The sequence below is a fragment of the Peromyscus californicus genome, unplaced genomic scaffold (genome assembly GCF_007827085.1).
Source record: "Peromyscus californicus insignis strain IS unplaced genomic scaffold, ASM782708v3 Scaffold_11__1_contigs__length_118956290, whole genome shotgun sequence".
Classification (NCBI taxonomy): Eukaryota; Metazoa; Chordata; class Mammalia; order Rodentia; family Cricetidae; genus Peromyscus; species Peromyscus californicus.
Window position 1 is genome coordinate 10705981 of NW_026294402.1, and position 24597 is coordinate 10730577.

Sequence of the window (24597 nt, forward strand, 5' to 3'; positions counted from 1 at the left end):
GAATGTGGTTAAATAGTTTACAAAAGAGAAAGTGAAAACATCCAAATATGTAATTTCCAACATAAACCTTAACAGAAATAAAAACTGAAGCAAGTTTTGAATGTATCTATACATTCAATAAGTCAGCACAACAAGCGTTTACGCAACTTTTTTTTTTTTCAAGAGTTCTCTTGGGACTCCTGTTGTGTCTTCTTTATTACGAGACAGAATCTTACTGCATAGCCCAACAGACAATAAAAGGGATTGTCTCCAGTTAGTGGAACTATGGCTCTTTCTTTGTTTCTTTTATTTTTTGCTATTCTTTTTCATTGGATATATGTAGCCAGTTTTTTAAAAATTCATATTATGGTTCATCTTCATCAACTTGACTGGATTTGGAGTTACCTAGGAGACACACCTTTGCATGTGTCCATGAGGATGTTCCCAGAGTAGTTTAACCAAGGAGAGACCCACCCTGAATGTGGGCACAGACTAGAGGCCCAGACTGATAAAAGGGATAAAAGGAAGAAGCCAGCGAGGCATCTGTGTCCATCTCTCTCTGCTTCCTGACTGCAGACACACTGTGACCACCCACACAGTCTGGAAGCCACGCCTTCCCCACCATGAGGAACTGTAGTCCTCAGTAAGCCAGGAGCCAAAAATAAACCCCTCCTTTCCTCAGTTTCTTTCTTCTCAGTTATCTGGTCAGGATGAAGAGAAAATAACTAATACAATTATTACCTAAGCAATACATGTATATTATGTAAAAATTAGTAAATATGAACAAAATAATCAGCATTGTTATTTTAGTAATTAAGAAAAAGAAACAATGAGATGAAATAATAAAAAGCCACAAAAGAAAAAATTCACACTTTTAAAGAGCCTTGCAGTTCACAGTATTTTCTCAAAACTTTCTGTTCCATAAAGCAATGTAATGAATAGAGTGTTTAACACAGGTTGTGTTTGAACAAGGAAAATGGAGATCAATACTTTCTTTGTGGGATAAACTAGCAGGAAAGACATACATATAACTTCTACAATAAACATGATGTTTATGTAAGGAAGCAACTCAGTTGTTGTCTATACCATGACACAGATGAGGACGGGGGGCACAACGGACACCCCTAATCCCAGCCACTCAACCGGCTGATTGGGGCAGGACTGCTTGAGCCTGGAAGCTCAAGGTCAAGATGGGCAACACAACAAAACTCTCAAAGATACAATCAAGTAAGAAAGGATGCTGAGCTCTGCAAAGTGAAGGAGCAGAGGTCCCCAGCTGTAGCCTCTGGTCCTGCGAACAACCATAGGTCCCAAGGCTTGACTGTCAGTCAACCGAACTCAGAATCCCTGCTATGTGGGTGGGAAGACGGCCCTTCTGTGTGAGGAAGTTGCCCCCGTTATGCATTACAGCTGGGGTTGTGTCAGGTTTCCTGGGAAAGTGACCTGAACTTGACCCCGGCTTCTTTAAATTCCCACACCCAAGGGTTGTTTCTCAGGACACATGAAGGAAGTACTATACTTGGCGGATCCAGCCAGAATTCATCCTAAATTGCTAATTACTAAATTACTGAATTCCTTTTTTTAAAGACAGGGTCTAATGTAACCCTGGCTAGCCTCAAACTTGCCATGTAGCCAATAATGACCTCGGCTGAATTACTGACCTTCCTACCTTCGCCTCCTAAGTGCTAGAATTACAAGTGTGCACCACCAAGGCTGGCTGACACTCCCTGACAGTGAGTCTGACCTACTCAGTAGAACTTAAGTGAAGCTACATGGCCTCATTTTCACTGAGGGAAATGTATAGTTTTCACTGAGCAGCCAAGGGGCCTGGTTTACCTGTGGGTGCCAGGCATTGGCTCATTTTCATGACTGTATAAACTACAAATCCTAATTCACCATTTCAGAAACACACTCGCCAAATTCTCCCCTTACTCCTTTTCCAGCTACTTCTGACTTACAATAAGAGGGGCCTCCAACCTTCTTATAATCCATCGCTTGGCAAACACGGCACTGGCCCGTAGTCAGACCCTCCACGTCCACACGCAGAGGTACGTGCTCCTGCTAACTTGTCCTCTGGTTACACAGTTGTGATTGTCCATTTGTCACACGTTTCCTCCTTGTCCACGTGCCTCCCGCTTGATTCCCTCTCCTCCATGGAATGCCATTTGTCATGTTCCCAGAGGGTGTCTTAGTTAGAGCTACCATTGCTCTGATGAAACACCATGACCAAAAGCAACTTGGGGAGGAAAGGGCTTATTCCACTCACAATTCTATATAAAGTTCTTCATCAAAAGCAGTGAGGGCAGGACCTCACACAGGGCAGGAACCTGGAGGCAGGAGCTGATGCAGAGGTCATGGAAGGGTGTTGCTTACTGATTTGCTCCTTATGGCTTGCTCAGCCTGCTTTCTTATAGAACACAGGACCATCTGCCCAGAGGTGGCACCATTCACAATAGGCTGGGCCCTCCCACATCCATCACTAATTAAGAAAATGTCCTACAGGCCTGCCTACAGCCCGATCTTATGGAGGCATTTTCTTAATTGAGATTCCCTCCTCTCAGATGACTTTAGCTTGTGTTAAGTTGACATAAAACTAGTTAGCACAATGACCCTGTACATCACATTTCTAGGGAAGAAATGCGCAATGCATCTTGATAGAGACTATAGTAGCAGCACAATCTGGTCAAACTTGCAGCTTTCCCCAGCTACAGCCCAGGACATCCACTGCCCATTCACTGAACTGAATGAGGAGGAAGGTGACGGTGATGCCATGTTTCTGACAAGAAGCAAGAAGCCAGCCCTGTGCAAGGAAAGCCACAGCTCCTGGCTTCTCAGAGCTTTCAGCAGCCTGGGATAGAAGACTGGGGCCAAACCCCACCTTCCTCTGCTTTACAGGTATCTACCTACCACAAGTCAAGTCAGTCCATTCACAGATGAGCAGAAGACCGACAAACAGGCGGCAGCTAGAAATCAAAGCCCCTCTGCTGAACAGACACGACTGAGCCACGATGAAGGGCAAAGACATGGCCAGGCTCAGCAGGCGGAGAAGAAAGGCTTCCAGAGTCCCTCACCAACAGCTGCTCGCCTCTTCCTAAGGTGGTTCTGACTAAAACAGTCATTAGTCTACAGCCAGTGCTGACCACATTCCACGACAGACCTCACTCAAATGGGAGCAAGCCGCAGACACTGCTACAACTCTCTGCCCAATCGCCCCACCCCCTCGTCCCTATTTCCTACAATGGTTGCAAAGGTTAAGGAAGAGAAGCCACACCAAGTGTCTGCATACAGTAAGCCTGGGGAAAACTCTGCCTTCCTGCCACGGTGCTCCATGGCCCACTGAGTGCTCCACTAAGGTGACTGAGTGCCATACATTTGTAATGGAAAATTGAAACAGATATTAGAGAAAACAGGTTTCAGTCTTATTTTATACATGATCCTGATTAAAATATATAAATCATAGGAACAAGAAGTATTCAAGATTGATTACATCTAGCTTGTAAATCCCATGTTTTACAAAATTAGTGGTTTATTGGGAAATACAAGATTAATATGCAATTTTTAGCAGCTCTAGTTTTCTTTTCCTTTTCTTTCTTTCTCTTCTCTTTCTTTCTTTCTCTCTTTCTCTCTTTCTTTTCTTTCTTTCTCTCTCTCTTTCTTTCTTTTTTTAAAGCATAGACAGACTTCTTAGGAAAACAAAGCTGTATCTTGACTAATAGACTCCAAACTGCTTGGTAGAGAAGCCCAGCCATGCCTGGATGTCATTCAGGCCTTCATGACCATTAACAGCGCACACTCCGTAAGCCACCACGAGTGAGTCAGAATTAATAACCAAATGTTTGCTTTGGGGGTGGAGGGAGTCACCACCCTCACAAGGACAGTCCTGGTCTCATCTTGTCCTCGCTGTGACCCACTTTCATTTCCAGGTGAAGGAAAAGGAAAGTGGAGCCCAGGAAGAACAGAGCCACCTCCTTGGAGCAGCCCCAGCCCTGGCTCTCCTGTTCTCAGCACTGTCCTCCGTGTGGCCGCTTGAGCTCATTCACAGAAGGGACCACGATGCTGCAGGTCGACTGTGTCTGGGCCACTGACTGCTCTTAGCTGTTTACACAGGACTTAAAGGGGATGACATCACCGCCAAGAGCTCCCCCTTCAGTGCGCCGGAGCAGGCCAAGAGCTCTATGAGTGACTGGGGCTCAGACTCTCGTCCCAAGTTCTAGCACACACTCTTCAGACCTGCCTGCAGGCAAGAAAGAGAAAGTCTCAAAACGTAATCGCTGGGGCCAAGTTTCTAGGTATCCATTGGATCCCAAGCAGGGCCTCTTGCAGCATCAGGCAGGAAGATGGCCGAGGGACCTCAGTCAGGGCCCATCCTGGTCCGGAAGTCTATGCTGCCTTGTATATGGCATGTACCCAATAGCCTGCAGCTTCCTAAGTCATCGTCATTACAAACGTACAACCCCCTTAAGCACCAGAAAAGGGAACTGCCCCATGAGATTCCTAGGAGCGTTGCTTGTCTCTTGGGTCATGCATAATGCTGCACACCACTGAGTCTCAGGGTCAAACCCTAGAGTTCAGGCTCTGCGAAGCATGTCTGGAGCAGGCTGTGTGAAGACAGTTTATGTAGCTGGCCAAAGGCTGTACTGCTGGAGCCGGGCTGGCTTGCCACGGCTGTGTTCACAGAGTGGCCTTATAGCCCTGGGGCCAGTCTCAATGGCCAGTCTATTACGTCTTCTCAGATACTTTGATGTGGCATGGAAATTCCAGCGCCAGGCTTAGCAGGGCACTCTAATTCTTCGGACGTTTCTTGTCTCTGACCTCAGAACTTCAAGACGAACGGTGCTCTGCCCAAGCCACCAGGGTTACCTCCAGGAAGTGATTTGCTCCTCACCTCACATTATGACCCACCTCACATTTTGGTTTATTGCCAAGAAATAAAGAGGGCCCAGGTTACATGCTGATAGACACGGCTCTGCAAGAGCACTGACTGTTCTTACGGAGGATCCGGGTTCAATTCCCAGCACTCACATGGTGGCTCACGACTATCTGTAACTCCAGTTCCTGAGAATCTGACACCCTCTTTGGGCCTCCAGGAGCATTAGACACTCAAGCAGTGCAGACATACACGCAAGGCAAAACACCATACACATAAGTAACACAAAACCATAAAAACTGTAAGGAAGAAGGAAACTTCATTTGGAAAGATTTTCCATCACTATGAAGACTTTCTAGAGGCTGAGAGAAATGTTTGGGTTGATCTATGAAATGGCAGTGTGACGCAAACACCAGAAGTGTGACCGCTTTTAGGTGAAAGTTGAGCGAACTCCTGGGCTCCATCGCAGAGTCAGGCTAAGGTCATGCTGGAAGAATGCAATGGACTGCTCATGAGGGCTCAGGGCCGGCCAGGCTGCTTCACAACGGCCATTCCACACTGCAACGGCTCATCCCCATTTACACTGGATTTAGACCCAGGAGATACACCTCTGGGCGTGTGTGGGGTGTTTCCAGAGAAGCTTAGCTGAAGCGGAAACACACGGAATGTGAGTGGCACCACGTTCCAGACTGAACAAAGAGGGATTTAAGTAGAAAATCAGCTGAGTGCTGGCATCCGGCCCCCGCCCAGGGTCTCCGCACCCTGGTCCACAGAGATGTAAGGAGCAACAGGTCAGGCCATACCCCACCCCGCTCCAACTCCGTTACACCTTCCCGGCCATGACAGATACCATGCTCTGTCACACCATGGGCCAAAATAAAGTGTCCCGCCTACATGTTGCTTTTTGCCAGGGATTTGGTTACAGGAACAGAAACACGACAATCAAATCCACCTAGAGTCAAACGTGTCAGAGCTGGGGAGTAGGGGCCAGCACCCAGCCCCCTCCCAGAAGATGGAGAGCCAGGTGGATCCTGTACCCAAACACTGGGGTCCCATCAGGAGCTCTAATTTATTCAGTTTAGACACAGACAAACCCTCTCTGCTGATGATGTCCAATAACAGCAGGTGGCATCTGGCTTCTCAGGGACCATGCTCTTCCCTTCAATGCTGGCCACTCCCACATTCTCTCCCAGGTGACATGCCCAACTGCCTCAAACACATGCCAGTCAGAGTCCTTTCAGTTCTCTTTCCCTGCCTCTCTTAGCAGAGACCACTCCTCTACTCCTGGACACCCTCGCCAGTTCTCTGGACTCTGACCTTCCTGGAAAGGCCTCGTGGGCCCCGTCTCCCTGTCTAACCTGAACCACCACTGAAGCGAGTCACTAACCACCAGCATGCAGGGTCTGCTTGAAAACACCACACTTCTCACTCCTAACAGACTAACACTAAACTCCTTGGCATAATGTCCAGAGAGCACACACATTCTCTGTCACAGCTTTCCACACCTATCCACTGGGCTTTGCACCATTCCCTTGGCTTTCCTGCCTCTAGAGATGGCTTTCTACCTCTACCTACAGCTTTTATCAGTCCTTTGAGACCCAGTCAATGCTGCCTCCTCTGGGAAGCTTCCTTAATCTTCCTCTGACTTTTTATCCTATCCAACCGAGTAGTGCTTTCTGCATATTTCTACGCTGAACATCACACTAACGGCAGCAATGTGTTCTGATACCGGTTTCCCCAGAGACAACGCTTCGAGGACCTTTGGGGAAGGGACCACGTCTGTATCTGTGGACTGAGGCTGCACAGAGAGCACACACAGGAAGAAATGCTGAACCTGACCATCAGTCTGCAGGCACACTTACACTACAGTAAGATGAACCAAACAAAAGAGCAAGAAGCTGGATGCTGCAGCCTAGGCCCTGCTACCAGAGCTGTAGGCTCTGCACCTGCACAGACACTCCATGCCTTATCTTCACGTCTGCGTAAGGAGGTGGGACTAAAGGACGTCCATGGTCTTGTTAATGCCTCCATTCTAGCATCTAGAGTCTGTGAGTGTGTGTGTGTGTGGTGTGTGTGTGTGTGTGTGTGTGTGTGTGTGGTGTGTGTGTGTGTGTGTGGTGTGTGTGTGAATGTGTGATGTATGTGTGTGTGATGTGTGTGTGTGTGGTGTGTGTGTGAATGTGTGATGTATGTGTGTGATGTGTGTGTGATATGTGTGATGTATGTGTGTGATGTGTGTGTGATATGTGTGATGTATGTGTGTGTGATGTGTATGTGTGATGTGTGCGTGTGATGTGTGTGTGGTGTGTGTGTGTGATGTGTGTGTGTGCATGTGGTGTATGTGTGAATGTGTGATGTATGTGTGTGTGATGTGTGTGTGTGTGGTGTGTGTGTGATGTGTGTGTGTGTGTGTGGTGTGTGTGTGAATGTGTGATGTATGTGTGTGTGATGTGTATATGTGAGAGAGAGGTGTGTGTGTGATATGTGTGATGTATGTGTGTGTGATGTGTATGTGTGATGTGTGCGTGTGATGTGTGTGTGGTGTGTGTGTGTGATGTGTGTGTGTGTGGTGTGTGTGTGAATGTGTGATATATGTGTGTGTGATGTGTGTATGTGAGAGAGAGGTGTGTGTGTGATATGTGTGTGTGTGATATGTGTGATGTGTGTGTGATGTGTATGTGTGATGTGTGTGATGTGTGTGTGGTGTATGTGTGTGATATGTGTGTGTGTGTGTGTGTATGTGATGTGTGTGAGTGCCCATGAAGGCCAGAGAAGGTATCTCTAAATTGTATGATGATAAAATTTAAAGGTAGGTATAGTGGTGCATGCCTATAATCCCAGCTTTGAGAGGCAGAGGCAAGAGGCTCATGAGTTGAAGACCAGCATAGGCTACCTAGTAAAACCTTGACTCAATAACCAGAGGAAGAGAAGGAGGGAGGTGGGAAGGGGAATTCGGAGGGGAGAGGGAATAGTCTATTAATATAACAGAAAAAAAGCTACAAAACAAATTGATGGCTGGAGAGATGGCTGTCCTTGCCTTACAAGCACAGGGACCCAGCTCATACCAGAACCCACATCAAGAAAGCTGGGTGTAACAGCATGTGCTTGTGCTGGGGAGGCAGAGACAGGGAGATCCCTGGACTCCCTAGCCAGCCAGCCTAGCCTAATTGGTGAATTCTGGATAGATCCTGTCTAAAATACAACAAAAAAAGTGGATGGTGCCAGAGGAATACCACCAAAGACAGCCAACTTTTTCCTGTGGTTGCCACATGCACCTATACATGTATAACCACATTCACACACACACACATGCACGTGCATGCACACACAACAACTCATTCCCAGCTGCCCTCTGCTAAGAAAGGAAGACGTTCCTAGCTTCTGCCTTCCGCATATCTGAGCCCCCAGATGGTTTATTAAATACCACAAACAAGGGAAAAGTTTTGATAAAAAGTTAACATGCCTCCCAAGGACTAAACACAAACACATGGCTGAGCTTGCAAAGCTGAGTTGATAGTTACCTGGTGACCCCGTACTCTGGGGGTGGCTGATACCTCAGGACGGCCACTTCTGTTCTTGCAGGCTGAGGTGCAGGGTAAGGTTTGACCATCTCATGGAGTACTCCAGGGTGCTGGTCACTGTAGTAAAGGCCATGATCTTGGTTCTTGCTGACTGGGGACATCATTGGCTTGCTCTTGAAGGGGTATTCGGGTGGAGGGCCACGAGGGTCCAGTGCTTTCGAGGCCGGCGGGGCCGGGGATGGCCCTGCTCCAGCTTTGAAGCCCTTTCCATTTCCTGAGCTAGGGAGGTGTTGCTTAGCTCCATTCCTCTCCAGTGACAGCTGCATGATCCTCTCGCTGAGGGATCGGACATGGCCTTGCTTTAGCTCTTTCAGGGCCTCGTCCTTGTGTGCTTGTCCACTGTTGGCCCGGTTGACTGTGGGCCTCCCCTCCGTGCGGGACTTCTGACTGGTACCTCCGGCCATGTAGTACGTGTGGCCAAGGGGCCCCTGTCCCTGCTGCTGCTGCTGCTGTTGCTGCTGCTGCTGTTGCTGCTGCTGCTGCTGTCCCCTGAAGAACTGAGACTGGGCCTTGGCCTCCTCATATGTGGGCAGCTCCTCATTGTTCTGTTGAGGCTGAGTGGAGCGGACCTGCTTCTCCATCACCGAATTGTCCCCCTGGTGCTCTTGACCCTGCGGCTCCTGGCGGGCTGACTGGAAGACCATTTGTGGGTCTTCTTGAGTGAGGGTTTCCGTGGAAGAAAAGTTGTTGGTAGCGTGGGCTGGCCCTGCACTCCCTGTGGCCTGGTGCTGAATGGCCAGCAGGTTCATGTTCTCAGTTGGGGTGCCATAGCGCAGTTGTTCCTGGATCAGCCGCTGTAACACTGTTCCAGCTGCCACATCCTCAGAACCTCTCATTTCCACCTCTGGGGTCCTCAGGAAGTTTGGGGAGTGGAAGTTGGAGAGAGGGTCCTCCACTGAAAGACAAACAGGAACCGAGCTAACAGGCTGTCTCCAGGAGACACCAATAGGGTGTCATTTAAAGACTGGGTTCCGGAGGTGCCAGCACCTCCACCCACCCTACAATGCCTCACGGGACATGGCTCGCCCCTTCAATCCCTTTCCTGTCTCCTCCTTTCCCTTTCTTAACAGCCCTACTGTGGCAGAAACTGACCTAAGTCTTCCATGAAACCACCCACGGCCCTCTGCCAGATCTCTAATGATGGTTCTCCATCATTCCTTTCCTTCTCTCAGGGCTGTCCACAGAAAGGCAACCCACATTGGCTGTCCCCCTGTTCCAAATATCACACACTCTGCTCTGATTAGTAACCAAATCCAACCTGAGTTTTGGGACTCATGTTACACATGTAACCTTTCTAGAACATTCAACCTGATTGTTTACCCTCTGTTTAAATGTTCTTCTGGTTTAGCACCCAGGCCACTGCCTCAGTACCCTCCTTCCCGGCTCCATTTACACTACCTGCCTCTTCTAGTCTGTATGCCCCAAGCTCCACTGAACAAAATGGCCACACTTGTCTTCAGCTCCTGAGTCACGGTCCTGCCTCTGCAATGGCAACTGACAGCACTTAACAGCCATCTCCTTCCAACACACCATCCTTCCCTCTCAACTCCTGCATCCCGTGTCTTGTTCATTTCTTGGTTATTATCAAGAAATTTCACACTAGTGACAGACAGTAAGAAAGCAGAAGCAAGCCCAGATTCTGTCCCAATCTTCTCTCTGTCCAACTCTCTTCCACGCGCTCCCCTCCCCAGGCCCAGGCTCTGCTAACCAGTTGCTGGGAGATTCCAAACAGCCCCAAACCTCTTGCTTCTGACCTCCTCTGTCTCGGATCCACAAAATCTTTATTGTCTCCCTCCCTGTCCCAGAGATCACCAGTACAGTGGTCTGTATAGTCAGTTCCAAGCTAGCCGGGGCTACACAGAGAGACAGCAAAGAGACCAGACAGTAACAACTATAACAAACAAACAACCCAAGGGAAGACAGCCATTGTGGATTTCAGAGGCCATCTCATTCGCCTGGCAAGAAAACCACTAAATTCTTTTTACATTGGAAAGGGGGGTCACATTGTCAGGAGCCCTGGGATCCTTCCTGAAATGGTTTTACCCCGAGACATCACCCCGAGATATCGCCACCAGAAAGTTGTTTGAAAGGAGGAGGTCCCTTATTTACTAAGGTTTGGAATTTATTTTGAAGTTCTGACTTATTTGCAAAAACAAAAAAATGAAAGCAGAGAAGGGAAGAAAAGAGGCAAATGATTTGAGAACAGGCAGGAGAAAGTATTTAGAATTTGAGCAGAGAATAATTGGGTATAGATGATTTAATTCTGAAGCTCCTATGTTTGAAGACATGAAGAGTCTCCTGGAAGGAGTCACATAGAAAATAGTCTTTTTTATGGTGTGTGTAGAAGTGAATATGCATGCTTGTTTGGGTACACCTGTGTGTGCGGTGGCCATGAACCTTATTTTTCTTAACAGAATATCCTTTATCTGTTCTTTGACAATTCCATACACATAAACGATGTATCTCGATCCTACTATCCACCTCGGGCGCCATCACTTCATACCCACCCTACCATCCTCTCCTTTTCTTTCTTTTAACTTTTTGTAACCTGCTAAATTCAGTGCTGCCAGCTGGGATATTGCCTGATTGAGTTGGGCTGGTCTTGTGCAGGTCCCACAGCTGCTGGGAGCCTAAGTATGCCACAGACATGTCATGAGAACAGAGCTCCACTCCTCCTGTTCCCAAGTCTTCACTATTTCTGTCCTCTCTCCCACAATATTCTCTGAGCCTTGGGGTGGGGGAGAAGGTCACTTTGGTCTTTTGGGACAATCTCTCACTGGGACCTGGGAATCAATAACTAGACCAGTGAGTTCCAGGGACCTGCCTCTCTCCACCTCACTAGAGCTGGGCTGACAAGCGTGCACACCACGCCCAGTTTCTTTACATTCTGGGATCCAACTCAGGCGCGCGCACATGTAGAAAATTAACAAATTACTCATAACAAGAGATTATTAGTGATAGTCAATAGTAAAATAGCTCCGTTATGACAACATACTGCCCTAAGAGTATTTCAGACTTATGAACTATTTGCTTCTAGCATTTTTCAATTAATATTTCAGATTACCATTGACGTTGGGTAAGCAGAGTGGTGGAAAGTGAAGCCACAGGCACAGGGGTTACTTACTGCAGAAGGGCTGAAAATGAGAAACTCTGCTCCTCCGTGCTCCTAGCACACAGACAGCAAAAAGACTCACCGCTTTTCCCCCTCAGGCCTCCGCTTGCCTCCACTGTCAAAGCGGATGCCTCATGCCTCCCAGAATAGAGCTGCAAGTCTGGGTAGAAGTAGGCGGGCTCTTCTAGAATCTGCACAGGACTGCTGGGGTTGTAGCCGGCACGGGGAGGAGCTGGAGAAAGAAAGCGATGTGTGTGTTAGTGCCAATCACGTGCCCCTCCCTCCTGCGTGACTCACGCCCCCCACATGGCAACTGGCAGTGAGTCTGCCTGTTTCATTCATAAAATTCCAGAGGTACTTCTCACAACTGTCCCAAATCCAGCCACCCACCATGCTGACCCAGGAGTCTTCAAGACCTGCTGAGTGAAGAAGACGCGAAACTCTCACAGTGGCGCACCCACGGTCCTCGGCGGAACGGGAAGAGGCGTGACCTTTGAAATTGTCAAGGGAGAGGACAGAAAGGAGGGAGTGGAGCAGACCAGAAAGAGAACGGTGAGGAGGACGGCCGTCAGCAAGAGAATGTCCCAGGCTGAGACCCAGTGTGCTCCGGCCCCCTGGGAAGCTGCTGAGTCTCACGTTGCAGAAGAACCAGGGGCTTGGGCCTGGACCTCAGCCAAGCAATGACCATTCAGCTCCTTTGTCTGCTACACACACACACACACACACACACACACACACACACACACACACACACACACCCCCGAGTTAAACTCGGACCCACAGCTACCAAACATGATCCCACTTCAGGGATACCAACAGCACACTTGTCAGCATACTGGGCCGTCTTCCCTTCCTGCTCTGACACCTCTGTGTGGACATCAAGATTACAGCTCTGCATTTTTTTCCACTTTACTCTGGAGACTCGTGTTATTATTTATTTCTTATTAAAATCCCTGCCTACTTGCCTGAAAGATAATTCCATTTTAGAAAACAAAACAAAACAATTTTCAGCAATGGTTTTAAACCAGACATCTGAAATTTCTCCTAAGTTTTGCACAAGACCAGAGCTACTAGTGACTTAAGACGCCAAGGGCCAAAAACTAGAATGCAGCCCCTCTCCCTGAGTGATTGTCCCTCACAGGTAACACAGCATTTGTATGCATGCTCTCTGTCTAATGAGCACATCTAGCCCAGAAAGACAAAGTTATGATTTCCATAGCTGAAATACTTACCTTATAAATTTAAAATAAATAAATTCAGTTGGGATTCTCACCTTAGAGATGATTACACACTAAGCATGAAAGACATATGGTACCACGATCAGTCTGAAACCACAGTCCTAATGCCTAAGTCGTCTCCTTCCAGCCAAGTGCAATAACCACCCTGAAGAGAAGAAATGTGAGACCTCTTCCTGGGCCTCATCTTTTAGACCTATAAATCTGAAAGCTAGGGCTAAAATTGGCGACTCTATACAGCTTTGCTCACAGTCAAATCCTGACCTAGTTTCTATCTACAGATGGGCGTCAAACTAGAGGGGAGCAAGGCCTAGGCTTGGCTGCATATTAGAGACCTGGGGTACTTTTCAAATCCCATGTACAGGATATGACCCAGGCAACTGTAGTGTGTGTGTGTGTGTGTGTGTGTGTGTGTGTGTGTGTGTGTGTGTGTGTGTGTAGGACTGAACCCAGTGTCCTGGACAAACCAGGAAGCATTCTACCACTGACTAAGATATATCTATTTCTTGCTTCTTAAAATACTTTTTTATTTTGATCAAGGGTCTTTCTAAGTTGTCTGGACTAGTCTTAAACTCAACTCAACTCTGTAGTTAAGGAAACCTTGAACATGCAATCCCCCTGCCTCTGCCTCCAGAGTAGCTGGGCTTGCAGGCATGTATCACCAGGCTGTCTTTTATAAAGCTCTCAGAATGACTCCAATATGGAGTGAATGTTGGGGATCCCAAAGCTAGAGGAAAGCAGGGCACATCAGGGGAAAGAGTAACCCACAAAACACCACTGTCCACCCTCACACTGCAAGCTCTTGGTACGTACCAAGTGTGGAGGTTGGAGTCAAGAGTTCATGTGCTCCAATCAAACTGGTGTTTTCTTAAAAATGTGCTGGGTCAGGAGTGGTGTGGGGCAGCATGCAACAACTTTGCAGGCTGTTGTCGAGTCATGTGACTAAGAGAGCAAGCTCTGAATGCCATAGAAGCAATAGTGTATATACAAACGCATATAAGGGGAGAGAAGGTGCAGTTTTAATATAGTTCTCACAATGGGCCCTGCACTGATCCATCACAGCCGCAACAGTGTTCGTACCAACCACTTTTCTCATTTTTCCCATGGCTAGCCAAGTAAAAGAGCATGCCGTGGCAGAGTAGTCTTTAAAGGAACCTGTCCTCAGAGGACACCGAAGTCACACGGCCTTTTACTACATGGTTGTCAATGAAAGAACTAGTACACACACACACACACACACACACACACAAGACATTGTGTCCGGCTATGATCACGGGTCTATGGTCACTCAAGACATCTTTCACATACACTCAGGGCTCATACATTCGCTGACAGACATTTTCACAGCTGCCAGGGTTCTGGGTGCTGACGAAAGGCAAGAGGGTCCACAATGAGAGAACAGACCCTACAGACAAACAGGCCACCCGGGGAGTTCTAGTCCACTCCAGCAAGAGACAGTGGGGTTACCTCAGCACTGACACCCTGAGAAACCAGAGATCACATAGAGCCAGGAGAAGTGGCAGTGGGACGTGTCTCAAAGCCCAGATGGCATTCCTAGGTCAGACAGAAAATGTCTGCAAGGCCTTGGGTTCCCTCGCCTGTGTTCCTAGTCCTTTTTGCCTGTGTTAGTTCATTGTCTTGCACAGGGGATTTCTCCAGCAAAAATTCATTCTATTTTCTTAAGCAAAATGCCAGACCAAGGATATTTGAAATGAGAACTTAGAAGCAGATGCACAGCCTGAGCAGAACGCTGTTTTCTTTGCTGGCACTTCCTTATGGGGAGCAGAAGCTGCAAGAAGCCACAAAAGCCTTCCAGACGCCACTACCACCCAGAAGGCTCCTGTAAGGCCTGGCTCAGACCCGGGGACCAACAACCCTGCCAGAGTAGAGAGATCTTATGGCTGCTGGCTCAGCAGTCTATCTGTATAGCATGGCTGTGTGGGCGGGCATCATAAGGACTACTTCTATGCAAGGCCCCCTGATCTAAGTTACCTAACCTCTTGTAAACCAGACCCTCTGCTGAGAGTTTTGGAGACAGGGCCAAAGCACTGGAAAGGAGGCCAAGCTCAGCGTGAGGTGCCAGGTCTCTGGGGGCGTGGTCTAGGGAGGCCCATGCAACTCCCTGTGCCCCTGACTGGAAAAAAGGCAAGGGTCTTCTCCATTGTATTCAACAAAGGCTGATGCCCTGAAATTCTATGAAATTCTATGAAGTTAATGTTTCCCTACACTGACAAGACCCATTTCACCAAGAGCCATTCCTTTGGCTAACAAAATCCACAAGCCACAGAATCTTGCCCCCTCCCCCGCTTCAGAGCTCAGGGGCTTCTGGCTTGCTTTGGAGGCACTAGAAACCTACATCCCTCCACAGTTCTAGGCTGTCCCTTTCTTTGTGACTGTCTTCCAAGCCAGCTGGTGATGCAACCTGACGAAGATTTTTTCTCTCACTAACCATAGAGATGATAAAGGGTCTCATCATTGAAGAAAAATGAATTAGAGTTAAAATGAAACCATCTTTCTAGGGGAGGAAAGAGGCAGGGCAAGGGACTATAAGCAGCATCTCAACTCTGTTCCCATGGCAACTGGTGGACTCCTCAGAGGCAGATCCAGCATCCATCACCATGTCAACTGAGCAGGCTGGGAAGACACTTTGAGGTTTAAAGTCCAGGCATCAGTCACACTACTGTCACCCAACACACACACACACACACACACACACACACACACACACACACACACACACACACATACACACACACACACACACACACACACACACAGGGCCGAGGGTGGCACTGAGACTCCCCTGTCCTTAGGTTCCTTTCCGCATGCCACTTCTTTCGTACATAACCTTCTGGTCTTTGGTTTCCTGGCTGTCTATCATTAAGCTCCTCCTCTGGCTGTCCGTCATCTCACTGATTCCCGCAGCATCCTGCATCCTGTGCACATGTCCTCCCAGTACCACCCCCTAGCTTCACACACACCTTCCACCTGCTCTAAATTCTCAGCAGATTTACTCCTATTTAGGTTTAACTCTTCTGGTGTGCCTCCCCTCCCCTACACATAACCCCTCCCCTCTCGTGCACATACCCCTCCATCAGCCACCACAGCAGCCTATGCTTGGAGGATACAAAACTTACCCCTTAACATCACAGCCCTGGACATGGCGACAGTGTTGTTTAAGATAGGATGCTGCTACCACCCTCATGAGAAGGCTAAGCCTCTGAAGACGGGCTGTGTACTTGCGGATTTAGCATATACAGTTAGGCATAGTCTCTGAGCACACAGAGAATAAAGCAGGGTTCTCTGGGATACTCTCAGCACCACCAGTTGAAAGAAAATGTTAAGGCTTCCTCTCTGAGCAGCCTTTCAGTTCCAGATAATCCCTTGCACCCTTTGGCTCCCTAAAATACAGGGATGCTTTCTGTCCCTCTGCAGCTAATACTGGTTCTCTGGCGCGTAGTTCAGGCAGGACTGGAGGTTTTCCTGAGGTGTGGGGTACCCCACTCAAGGAGATGCATGCCTGGAAACATTGGCTGAAAGGGTGCTAGAAAGTTCAAGAACACAGTCGGAAAACAAGGAATGAGCCAAGCCATATGGTAGGCACCTGAGACAAGGTGAGACTTGTAAAGGCAGCAAGTCCTCCTCATCCTTACACACCTAACACAACACACACCTGTGCACAACACACACCTGCTCACAATACACCTGTGAACACACATCTGTACACAACACACACATACCTGCACACAACACACTTGCTCATAATATACATCTATGCACAAACACATACCTGTGAACAACACACCTGTGCACAACACACAACCTGTTCACAATATGTACTTTTCTAAGAGGAAATGCACAGTGGAATAGGCTTTCTCACTCTCTTTTTCCCTAAAAAAACATGATTGGAAACACAGGATTTAGTGTGGGAAGTAATGAATAAAGCTTCTAAGATTCTCATACATGATGCTCTTCCAAACCAGCATCAAAAGAATCCTATTCCATGGACCAAGCCATCTACTCCAGAAAACACGTTAAACCAATACATTGATGCCTGCTTAATTTAGACTCCCTCCAAATGAAACATATGATAAATAACTTTAAACTTGTCTAAAGTTTAACTTAGCTGTGCTTACTTAGAAATGTCTCTGAGCTCTTATCAGTGTGAATCAAAGTGCTGAGCATGTTCAAGAAGAGCACGACAGGACCTGTAAATACAAGGAAATAAGCGAGTCTGTCCTTGCCCCTAAGATACTAGGATTTGCTTCGAGAACAACACGCACAGTCGCCCAGATTCTGCTGGACAGCCAGTGCTCTGATAAAGGAGCGAGAGGCTTTGGAGATCCAGGGGTAAACACCGCACACAGGTAGGCGGCTATCATATGGAGTCCCAGAGATAAAGGGAACAGAGGGAACTGGAGGGAGATCTGTGTAGCACGGGAAATGCAGAGCGTGGGACTGAGTCACACCAGTGTTTCTTCTTATATTAACAACAGATAATCCAGGGCAGCTTCTCTGAGGGTCAGAGAGAAGGGGAAAACCACAGCAGCAGACCCTACACTGAACATCTACAGGCATGTTCTCACAGTACTAGGACGGTCTTTTCACAACACAACAGAACTGGGAGACTATTACTGCAACTTGTAACTGATTACTGCAACTTGTAACTGTGAGCAACTTTCAGGGCTAGAGTGATGGCTCAGTAACCACGGGCTGCTCTTGCAGAGGACCTGGGTTTAATTCTCAGCTCTCACATGGCAATTCACAAGTGTCTGAAACTCCAGCTCCAGAAGATTCAATGCCCTCTTCTGGCCTCTGTGGGTACTGCACACACATGGTATACTTAATATACACGCAGGCAGACACTCATGCACATACAATAAATGTGTATTAGATTTAAAAACACTTTCCCTTTGAAAGCAGCTCATTAAACATCCCTCATCTCAGGTGCTTGAGTACTTTACTCCACTTCTGGCGGAGGCAGTTCCTCCTGGACACGGGACACTAAATGGTGCTCAAACTTGAGATCTGACTGCATCAACTAAATGGTACTCAAACTTGAGATCTGACTGCATCAACTAAATGGTACTCAAACTTGAGATCTGACTGCATCAACTAAATGGTACTCAAACTTGAGATCTGACTGCATCAACTAAATGGTACTCAAACTTGAGATCTGACTGCATCAACTAAATGGTACTCAAACTTGAGATCTGACTGCATCAACTAAATGGTACTCAAACTTGAGATCTGACTGCATCAACTAAATGGTACTCAAACTTGAGATCTGACTGCATCAACTAAATGGTACTCAAACTTGAGATCTGACTGCATTAGTCATTTGCATTGCTTCATCTAGAGTGTTCTTGAGTGAAACAGGCTTTTAAATTTCATCTTCTATTGTATGTGCAGAATAAACTGGCCACTGGCACAGTCAAGTGTGGCATTCTGCCCCCTGCAACATTGCTACAGCATCGCTTTTGTCCCAGGACAAACGTCAACATGCAGAAAAACGTGCCAGTGATCAGGATTACTGGGACAGTGGTGTTTAGGACTCAGGAATCTCCCAGGGTTCCAAAGAGACCTCTTTGAGAAACACTGCTCTGTCACACACTTTACCCATCACTTCTATGTAGTACGTCTGCAAGATGTGAAATGTAAGAGAATTTTAAGATGAAAATGTAAAAACAGATTCTAATTAGAAGTGAGTTACCTCCCAGCCCAGGCAAAGGGGGAGGCCTAGCACCTCCAGGTGAACACTGAGGCAGGTGGACTGAGGACTGTTGAACTCTGCCGGATGAGGGGACTGTGGATTCAGGACAGCCCAGCCTAAGACAGACAGCTGCCCAGCCGACCCTGTGGGAAGGCTCATGAGCAGAAATGTAAGCCAGCAAGGACTACTTCACAGGGTGAGGCAGGGCTCCGTGACACACTCTGCTCTTAGGAAGTGGGAAAGTCACTGCAGTGACTCATCCAACAGGAAGCCAGGACAGTCCCGGACAAGGGGACAGACACCAGGACAGAGTGACTGAAGAGGAAAGAGAATGACCCTGCCGCACAAAACACCAGTATTAGAAAGACGAAGACAGGAGAAAACAGCCAAAGTATGCATGCTTTGGGCTTTGGTTTGGCAAATCTGCTTAGTGACAGTCACTTCACTGGCCATCACTACTGGAACATCAGACTTCAGATTTTACCTAACAGCAAATGCAAATAATGCAACTCCTACTTTGGCTGATGTGTCCACTAAAAGAGACAAGGGCTACACAGTGCTCCTGTAAGTGCTCAGTAAAAGCTACATCTATTTTATGAAAATGGGGAAATCAACAGTAAAAATCATGTTCACAAGATGATCACAGGGAGCTGGGGAGAAGGTTCAGTCAGGCAAATGCCTGTCACACAAGTGTAAGGACCTTAGTTAGTATACCAGCTCCCAGGGGAAGACCCAGATGTGGTGGTACATCTAAAACCCCAGCACCGGGGAACAGAGGCAGACCTCTTGATGGACAGACAGCCTGACAAATTCATGAACCCAAGTTCAGTGAGAGAACCTGTCTCAAAGAATACAATGGAGAACTACTGATGGAAACATTCTATGTCAACCCGTGGTCTCTATATGCACAACCACACATGCATGCATATACACCTGCACACACACATGAACTCATATACATAAAGATGAGAAGTTAGTAGTGAGGTCTGTAAGAACAGTGGAAAGCAGCTCAGCAGATCAAGCTTGCAGGGTTGCACTGAGGTCAGAGTTTTCAGCTAGCTAACAATCCACACTGAAACCACTTCCACTTCTCTAGGGACTTAGGACTAGGAGGGAAGGCTACCCTGACAATTCCTCTGAAACGGTGCTGCTATAGTCCTGCTGGCAAAGACCAAAAGAAAAGAATAGCTGGCATTCTCCAAAGATTCCTCCAAGGCCCCAAATTATGGGGCTACTGTGTCATACAAGTCCAGAGCCAAGGGGTCTGCAGAGCCATTAGAAGCCAGGCTCTAAGGTTCACAGCACCTCACAGCTTGGTGATAACAGGATGCTAGGTGGGGTGGGACAGATCAGCCTTCTGCATTGAAAACAAACAAACCAACCCTCTCCTGAACATTTACTCTATAATTTTCCTGTTCAAGAGTGGTCTACTGAGGTAAAGGTCAATATCAAATCTGTTCCCTGCATTCCCTGAGGAGGTGACTCCGTCCCTTTCACTGACAACATAGGGGAAACTAAATGTGTGAGGCTAAAAACAGGTTTCTAGAACCATAACACTTGTGGCAATTAATTTTCAGCACCCCCAAACAGTGAGCCTTGTAATGTTCTAGCCAGGATGAGAAACAAGACACAAAAATTGCTCTTACTTTGGGCTGGGGAGACCACTCAGTCTATTTTCTGGTGTCTTCCTACACTGAATTCTTGTTGAAATATAAGTTCCAGGGGCTGCAGAGGCGACTTACTTGGTAAAATGCTTGTCATACAAGCATGACGGTCCCAGGCAGCCACACACACGCAGGCTAGGTGTGGCGGTGCACACATAAGCTGTCAGTGCTGGAGGTGCAATGGGAAGCCTCCAGGGACTCCTGGCCAGGGAGTCTAGCCTAACACTATTCTGGTAGCTCCAGGTTCAGTGAGAGACCTTGTCTCAAAACATAGGTAGAGAAAACTGGGTGCTAAAGCTCAGTGATAGAACACTTGACCAGCATGCATGAGGTCCTAGGTTCACTCCCTGGTGGCAGAAAAAAATAAAATACATAATAAGGTGGAGAATGATTAAGGATGACATCTGACTGCTTTCAGCCTCCACATACACATGCATACATATGTGTGAATGTCAACATACGTGCATGCGCACACATGCACACTAAAATATATAAACATAAAAAATAGTTAAAAAATATAGGTTTCATGGGGGCAGAGGACGTAGAGCTGGTACTCATCCAGTATTTGGTACTGGGAGACCTTAAATATCAAAAAGATGCACCGTTTCTGTAGTGCCTGTTCTTATTTCATTTCTGTGGCTGTAATGAAAATATCCCTACAATAAACATCTTGGTGGAGGAAGGGATTTGTTGGATTACAATTCTAGGTTACAGTCCGTAACTGAAGAGAAGTCACAGTGGCAGGACCTTGAGACTTCTGGTCACACCATGTCTCCAGTCAAGAGCATGGGCCACAAATGCACCAGCGCCGGCTGCTGGCTGCCCACTTAGTGTTCTTCACTCTTAAACAGGGCAGGACTAGGGGATGGGGCCACCCACAGGGGGCTGGGTCAGTCAACCATCAAGACAGCGTCCCACAGGCAACCTGGTCCACATGATTCTTCATTGGGATCCTAGGGTGGGTCACACTGATAGTTCCCAGGAATCAGAGTCCTCCTCAGCAAGCTGTCACTTGAGTCTCTATTCATATTTGGTGAGGTCACAGTCGATTCACTCACTCAGCAGATACCGTTAGAGTGAATGCTTCTAAAATCAGCTTTTTTTTTTTTATCGTTGTGACAAAAGAACTAAAGGAAGGAAGGGTTTATTCTGGCTTACGATTCGGTGGCATGGTTTCCATGGCGGAGGGAACGGCTAGTGTAGAAGCTCTGAGGCAGTAATAATAATGTGTCCACAATCAGGAAGCAAGAGTGCACAGGAAGTAGGGCTGGGTACGACACCTCAAGGCCCACTTCCAGTGACTCACTTCCTCTAGTGAGGCTCCACTTCCTAAATGTCCCTGGCCTTTTCAGAACATCGACTCCAGCTCAGGACCAAGTGTTCAAACACCTATGGGGACACTTCACATTCAAACGTCTGTACACTTTTTGCTTAATTTGTCTAAAAAGAAGAAATATCACTTCAGAAATGCTCGGCAGATACCTTTGTCCACAAAAGAAAGTGAAAATACTCCAAGCAAATTCCAGGAACGTATTTGTAATGGCGGCCTTACAATAAAAAACGGCTAACCTTGGGCTGGAGAGGTGGCTCAGTCAGAAAAGTCCTTGTCACACATAAGAACCAGAGTTCACATCCCCGCCATCCACGTCAAAACCTGACCCAGGGCAGAGGGCCTGCGTTCCCTGTAAGAACCAGAGTTCACATCCCCACCCGCCATCCACGTCAAAACCTGACCCAGGGCAGAGGGCCTGCTTTCCCTGTAAGAACCAGAGTTCACATCCCCACCAACCAAGTAAAAACCTGACCTAGGGCAGAGGGCCTGCTTTCTCTGTTCAGAAGAAGCAGAGACAGGCTGATCTCTGGAGCTCATTAGCTACCAATTCCAGCCAATCCACATTCAGTGGGAGACTGGAAACAGGGGAGGGGCCAATGGAGGAAGCCACAGCATTGCCCTCTGGCACCCACATCCATGAGCGGGTGTGCGCACACATACAAACCACCTCAATACTGCAAAACCTGTTCGTTTACAAGCAGCCTTTATTAAAATCCCTGCTTTGTGCTCCTAAACTAATAAAATGATCTAAGTCACTGAGTAAATGTCACCAGAATATAAATATGTGTACTTATTTCATTTTCCCCTGCAAACTCCTGGAATTTACTTTGGAGAAAATGTAAGAAACTTCACAGTTTTGGGAAATCTCATTTTTTTAAACTTAGAACTAGGAAAATATGTATTTCAGAGTAGGTCATTTAGACCTATTCCTGTTCTACACTCCCCAGGGTCGTGTGTAAATCTATTTTTCATTCTGAAACAGCACAGTCCTGGACTACCTACCCTCAATTCTCCAGTGCCCATAATTCCCCACGGCTCTACAAAAGGACATTCCTAGTATGCCTGTCTTTAAATCTTTCAACTCTAACCTGGCGGTGGTGGCGCACGCCTTTAATCCCAGCACTTGGGAAGCGGAGGCAGGCAGATCTCAGTGAGTTCAAGGTCAGCCTGGCCTACAGAGCAAGTTCCAGGACAACCAGGACTGTTACATAGAAAAACCTTGTTTTAGAAAGCAAAACAAAAACCTTTCAACTTTCCTCTACATCTCCAGAATGAGCAATGAAAATAATATCAGAACTACTGGGGGCGGGTAATCCCTAGGGAAACAATGTCAGAGATACTCAAGGAGGGAGGGGGCACTCCCAGGGAAGCAGACCTTACCAGAGAAGTACTCCTTCCACAAGGCCCCCAGACAGAGGGGACTGGCTGACAAGACATGTGGTTCCAAAGCCCTTCCGGAAGGGAGAGGCTTGCCCCTCACCTGTATTCCTGCGCCCATTCCTGAGCCACAGTACCCAAGGCTACCCTAATGGTAGAGGAGCAGCAGCAGCCGAGCGGGAGATGCCTCCTTCCTCGCTGGCTGCTGGCAAAGCAAGCCTGTAAGACAAGCCGTCTGCCATCTTGTCTTGCTGGGCCTGTTCTGCGATGATGGAGGAAAAGAGGGAAGAAACAGAGAAAGGACCACAGCCCCGAAGGCCTGGGAGACAACGGCAGAAGCCTGTCCCGTGATGCCTGTGGCGAACAAGAGCCAGGAAGACCAGTCACCAAAGGAAAGAAAGTATGTACAAAGTGTCCGTATCAGAGGTCATCTGCAGAGACCTGGGATGAGAGGCTGGTTAGAAGAAGAACTCCACAGTTTACACAACACTGTCAAATGACGTAGCAGTTAGGATGACACATGTGACAGGGATGTGAGCCAGTCCAAACACTGCCCGCGGAACCAAGCTAGCCCCCAGCCCCGGATGACCAAAGCTGGGGGGTGGGGGGGCTGACCACGGTGGGGTGGCCGAGGGAGATTTGTCACCCTTGCTTAGAAGGGCCTCTGTGCCAATTCTACCCAGCCCTCTGTTTATCCATCTTTAGGAGGAGCCCCTGGGAGAATCCCGTGAGCTGAGCAGCCCTAGAAACAGAAGGCACCTTTTGATAAGAGCCTGTGAGCTACACTCTGGCGGCGTATCACAGATACCACGCTCATCTGTCCTGTAGATGAAGAGAAGAGTGGCCTGGGGAGACATCCATGGATAGAGCACTCCCCACCTGGCTGCAGCTGACTTCCAAGAGAGCAGCTCAGCCTCTCCTTCTTAAGCGTGCGCCTGTCTGTCACCTGACAGCTAACTTCACTGTGAACCAGCACTGCGCAGAAATTACTGTAACGGCGGAAATAATTACTATAGCCTGGATTGTGGCCAGCAGAGCTGAAGACCTGGGCTTTCAGCTTTTCACTGATTTAAGTAGCCACTGATTTAAGGGGGCTGGTGGTGTCTATGAACACTGGAGGTCTACATCTTTAAAAAAGAAAAAGATAAACAGATATGGTGCAGATCTCATTTGTCCTAAACTGATGGGGGGTGGGGGGGGACGACACGACAGAATCCTGTTTCTGACCTGCAAGGAAACAGAACGTCTCACCACTCCAGCCTTCGTGCCCGTCTCTGGTTGCTGCTGTAGCCATCTGTCAATGTGCCTCCACAACATCTTGGTTTAGAAGCCCCAGAACACCCAAGCCAACTGCTCATTCCCTGCCGGAATTCTCTCCATATGTTTATGCACCTGTGACCAAGTGATCCTTGGCATAGCAGAGGTGGGTGGTCGCCATCTTAGCATCTGGAGAGATGGCCCACCCCAACTCCAAAGACATATTAAGGACGCACAAGATCACTTTTAAAAGGGGGCTGGAGGACGACTCAACAGTTAGGACCAACCACTGCTCTTCTAGAGTACCCGAGTTCAGGTCTCAGCACCCATGTCAGGACGTTCAGAACCCTCTGTAACTCTAGGCCCAGAGGATGCAAGGCTGGCTGACGGCCTCCATGGGCACCTGCACTCACCTGCACATAGCCTCTCACAGATACACATGCAAACACATTAATTAAAAAATAAAATGGCTTTCAACC

At 47.8% G+C, this 24597-nt stretch overlaps 1 protein-coding gene across 2 annotated transcripts in view; it reads right to left on the reverse strand.

The window, feature by feature from the left end:
• Amotl1 (angiomotin like 1) overlaps positions 1-24597 on the reverse strand; it is a 98047-nt gene that overhangs the window by 38104 nt on the left and 35346 nt on the right. For both annotated transcript variants that reach the window (XM_052752445.1, XM_052752451.1), the window contains exons 2-3: positions 11622-11771; positions 8368-9322 (exon numbers count right to left, since the gene is read on the reverse strand). In XM_052752445.1, the coding sequence (XP_052608405.1) occupies positions 8368-9322; positions 11622-11771 (1105 nt within the window). The remainder of the gene's footprint in view (positions 1-8367; positions 9323-11621; positions 11772-24597) is intronic.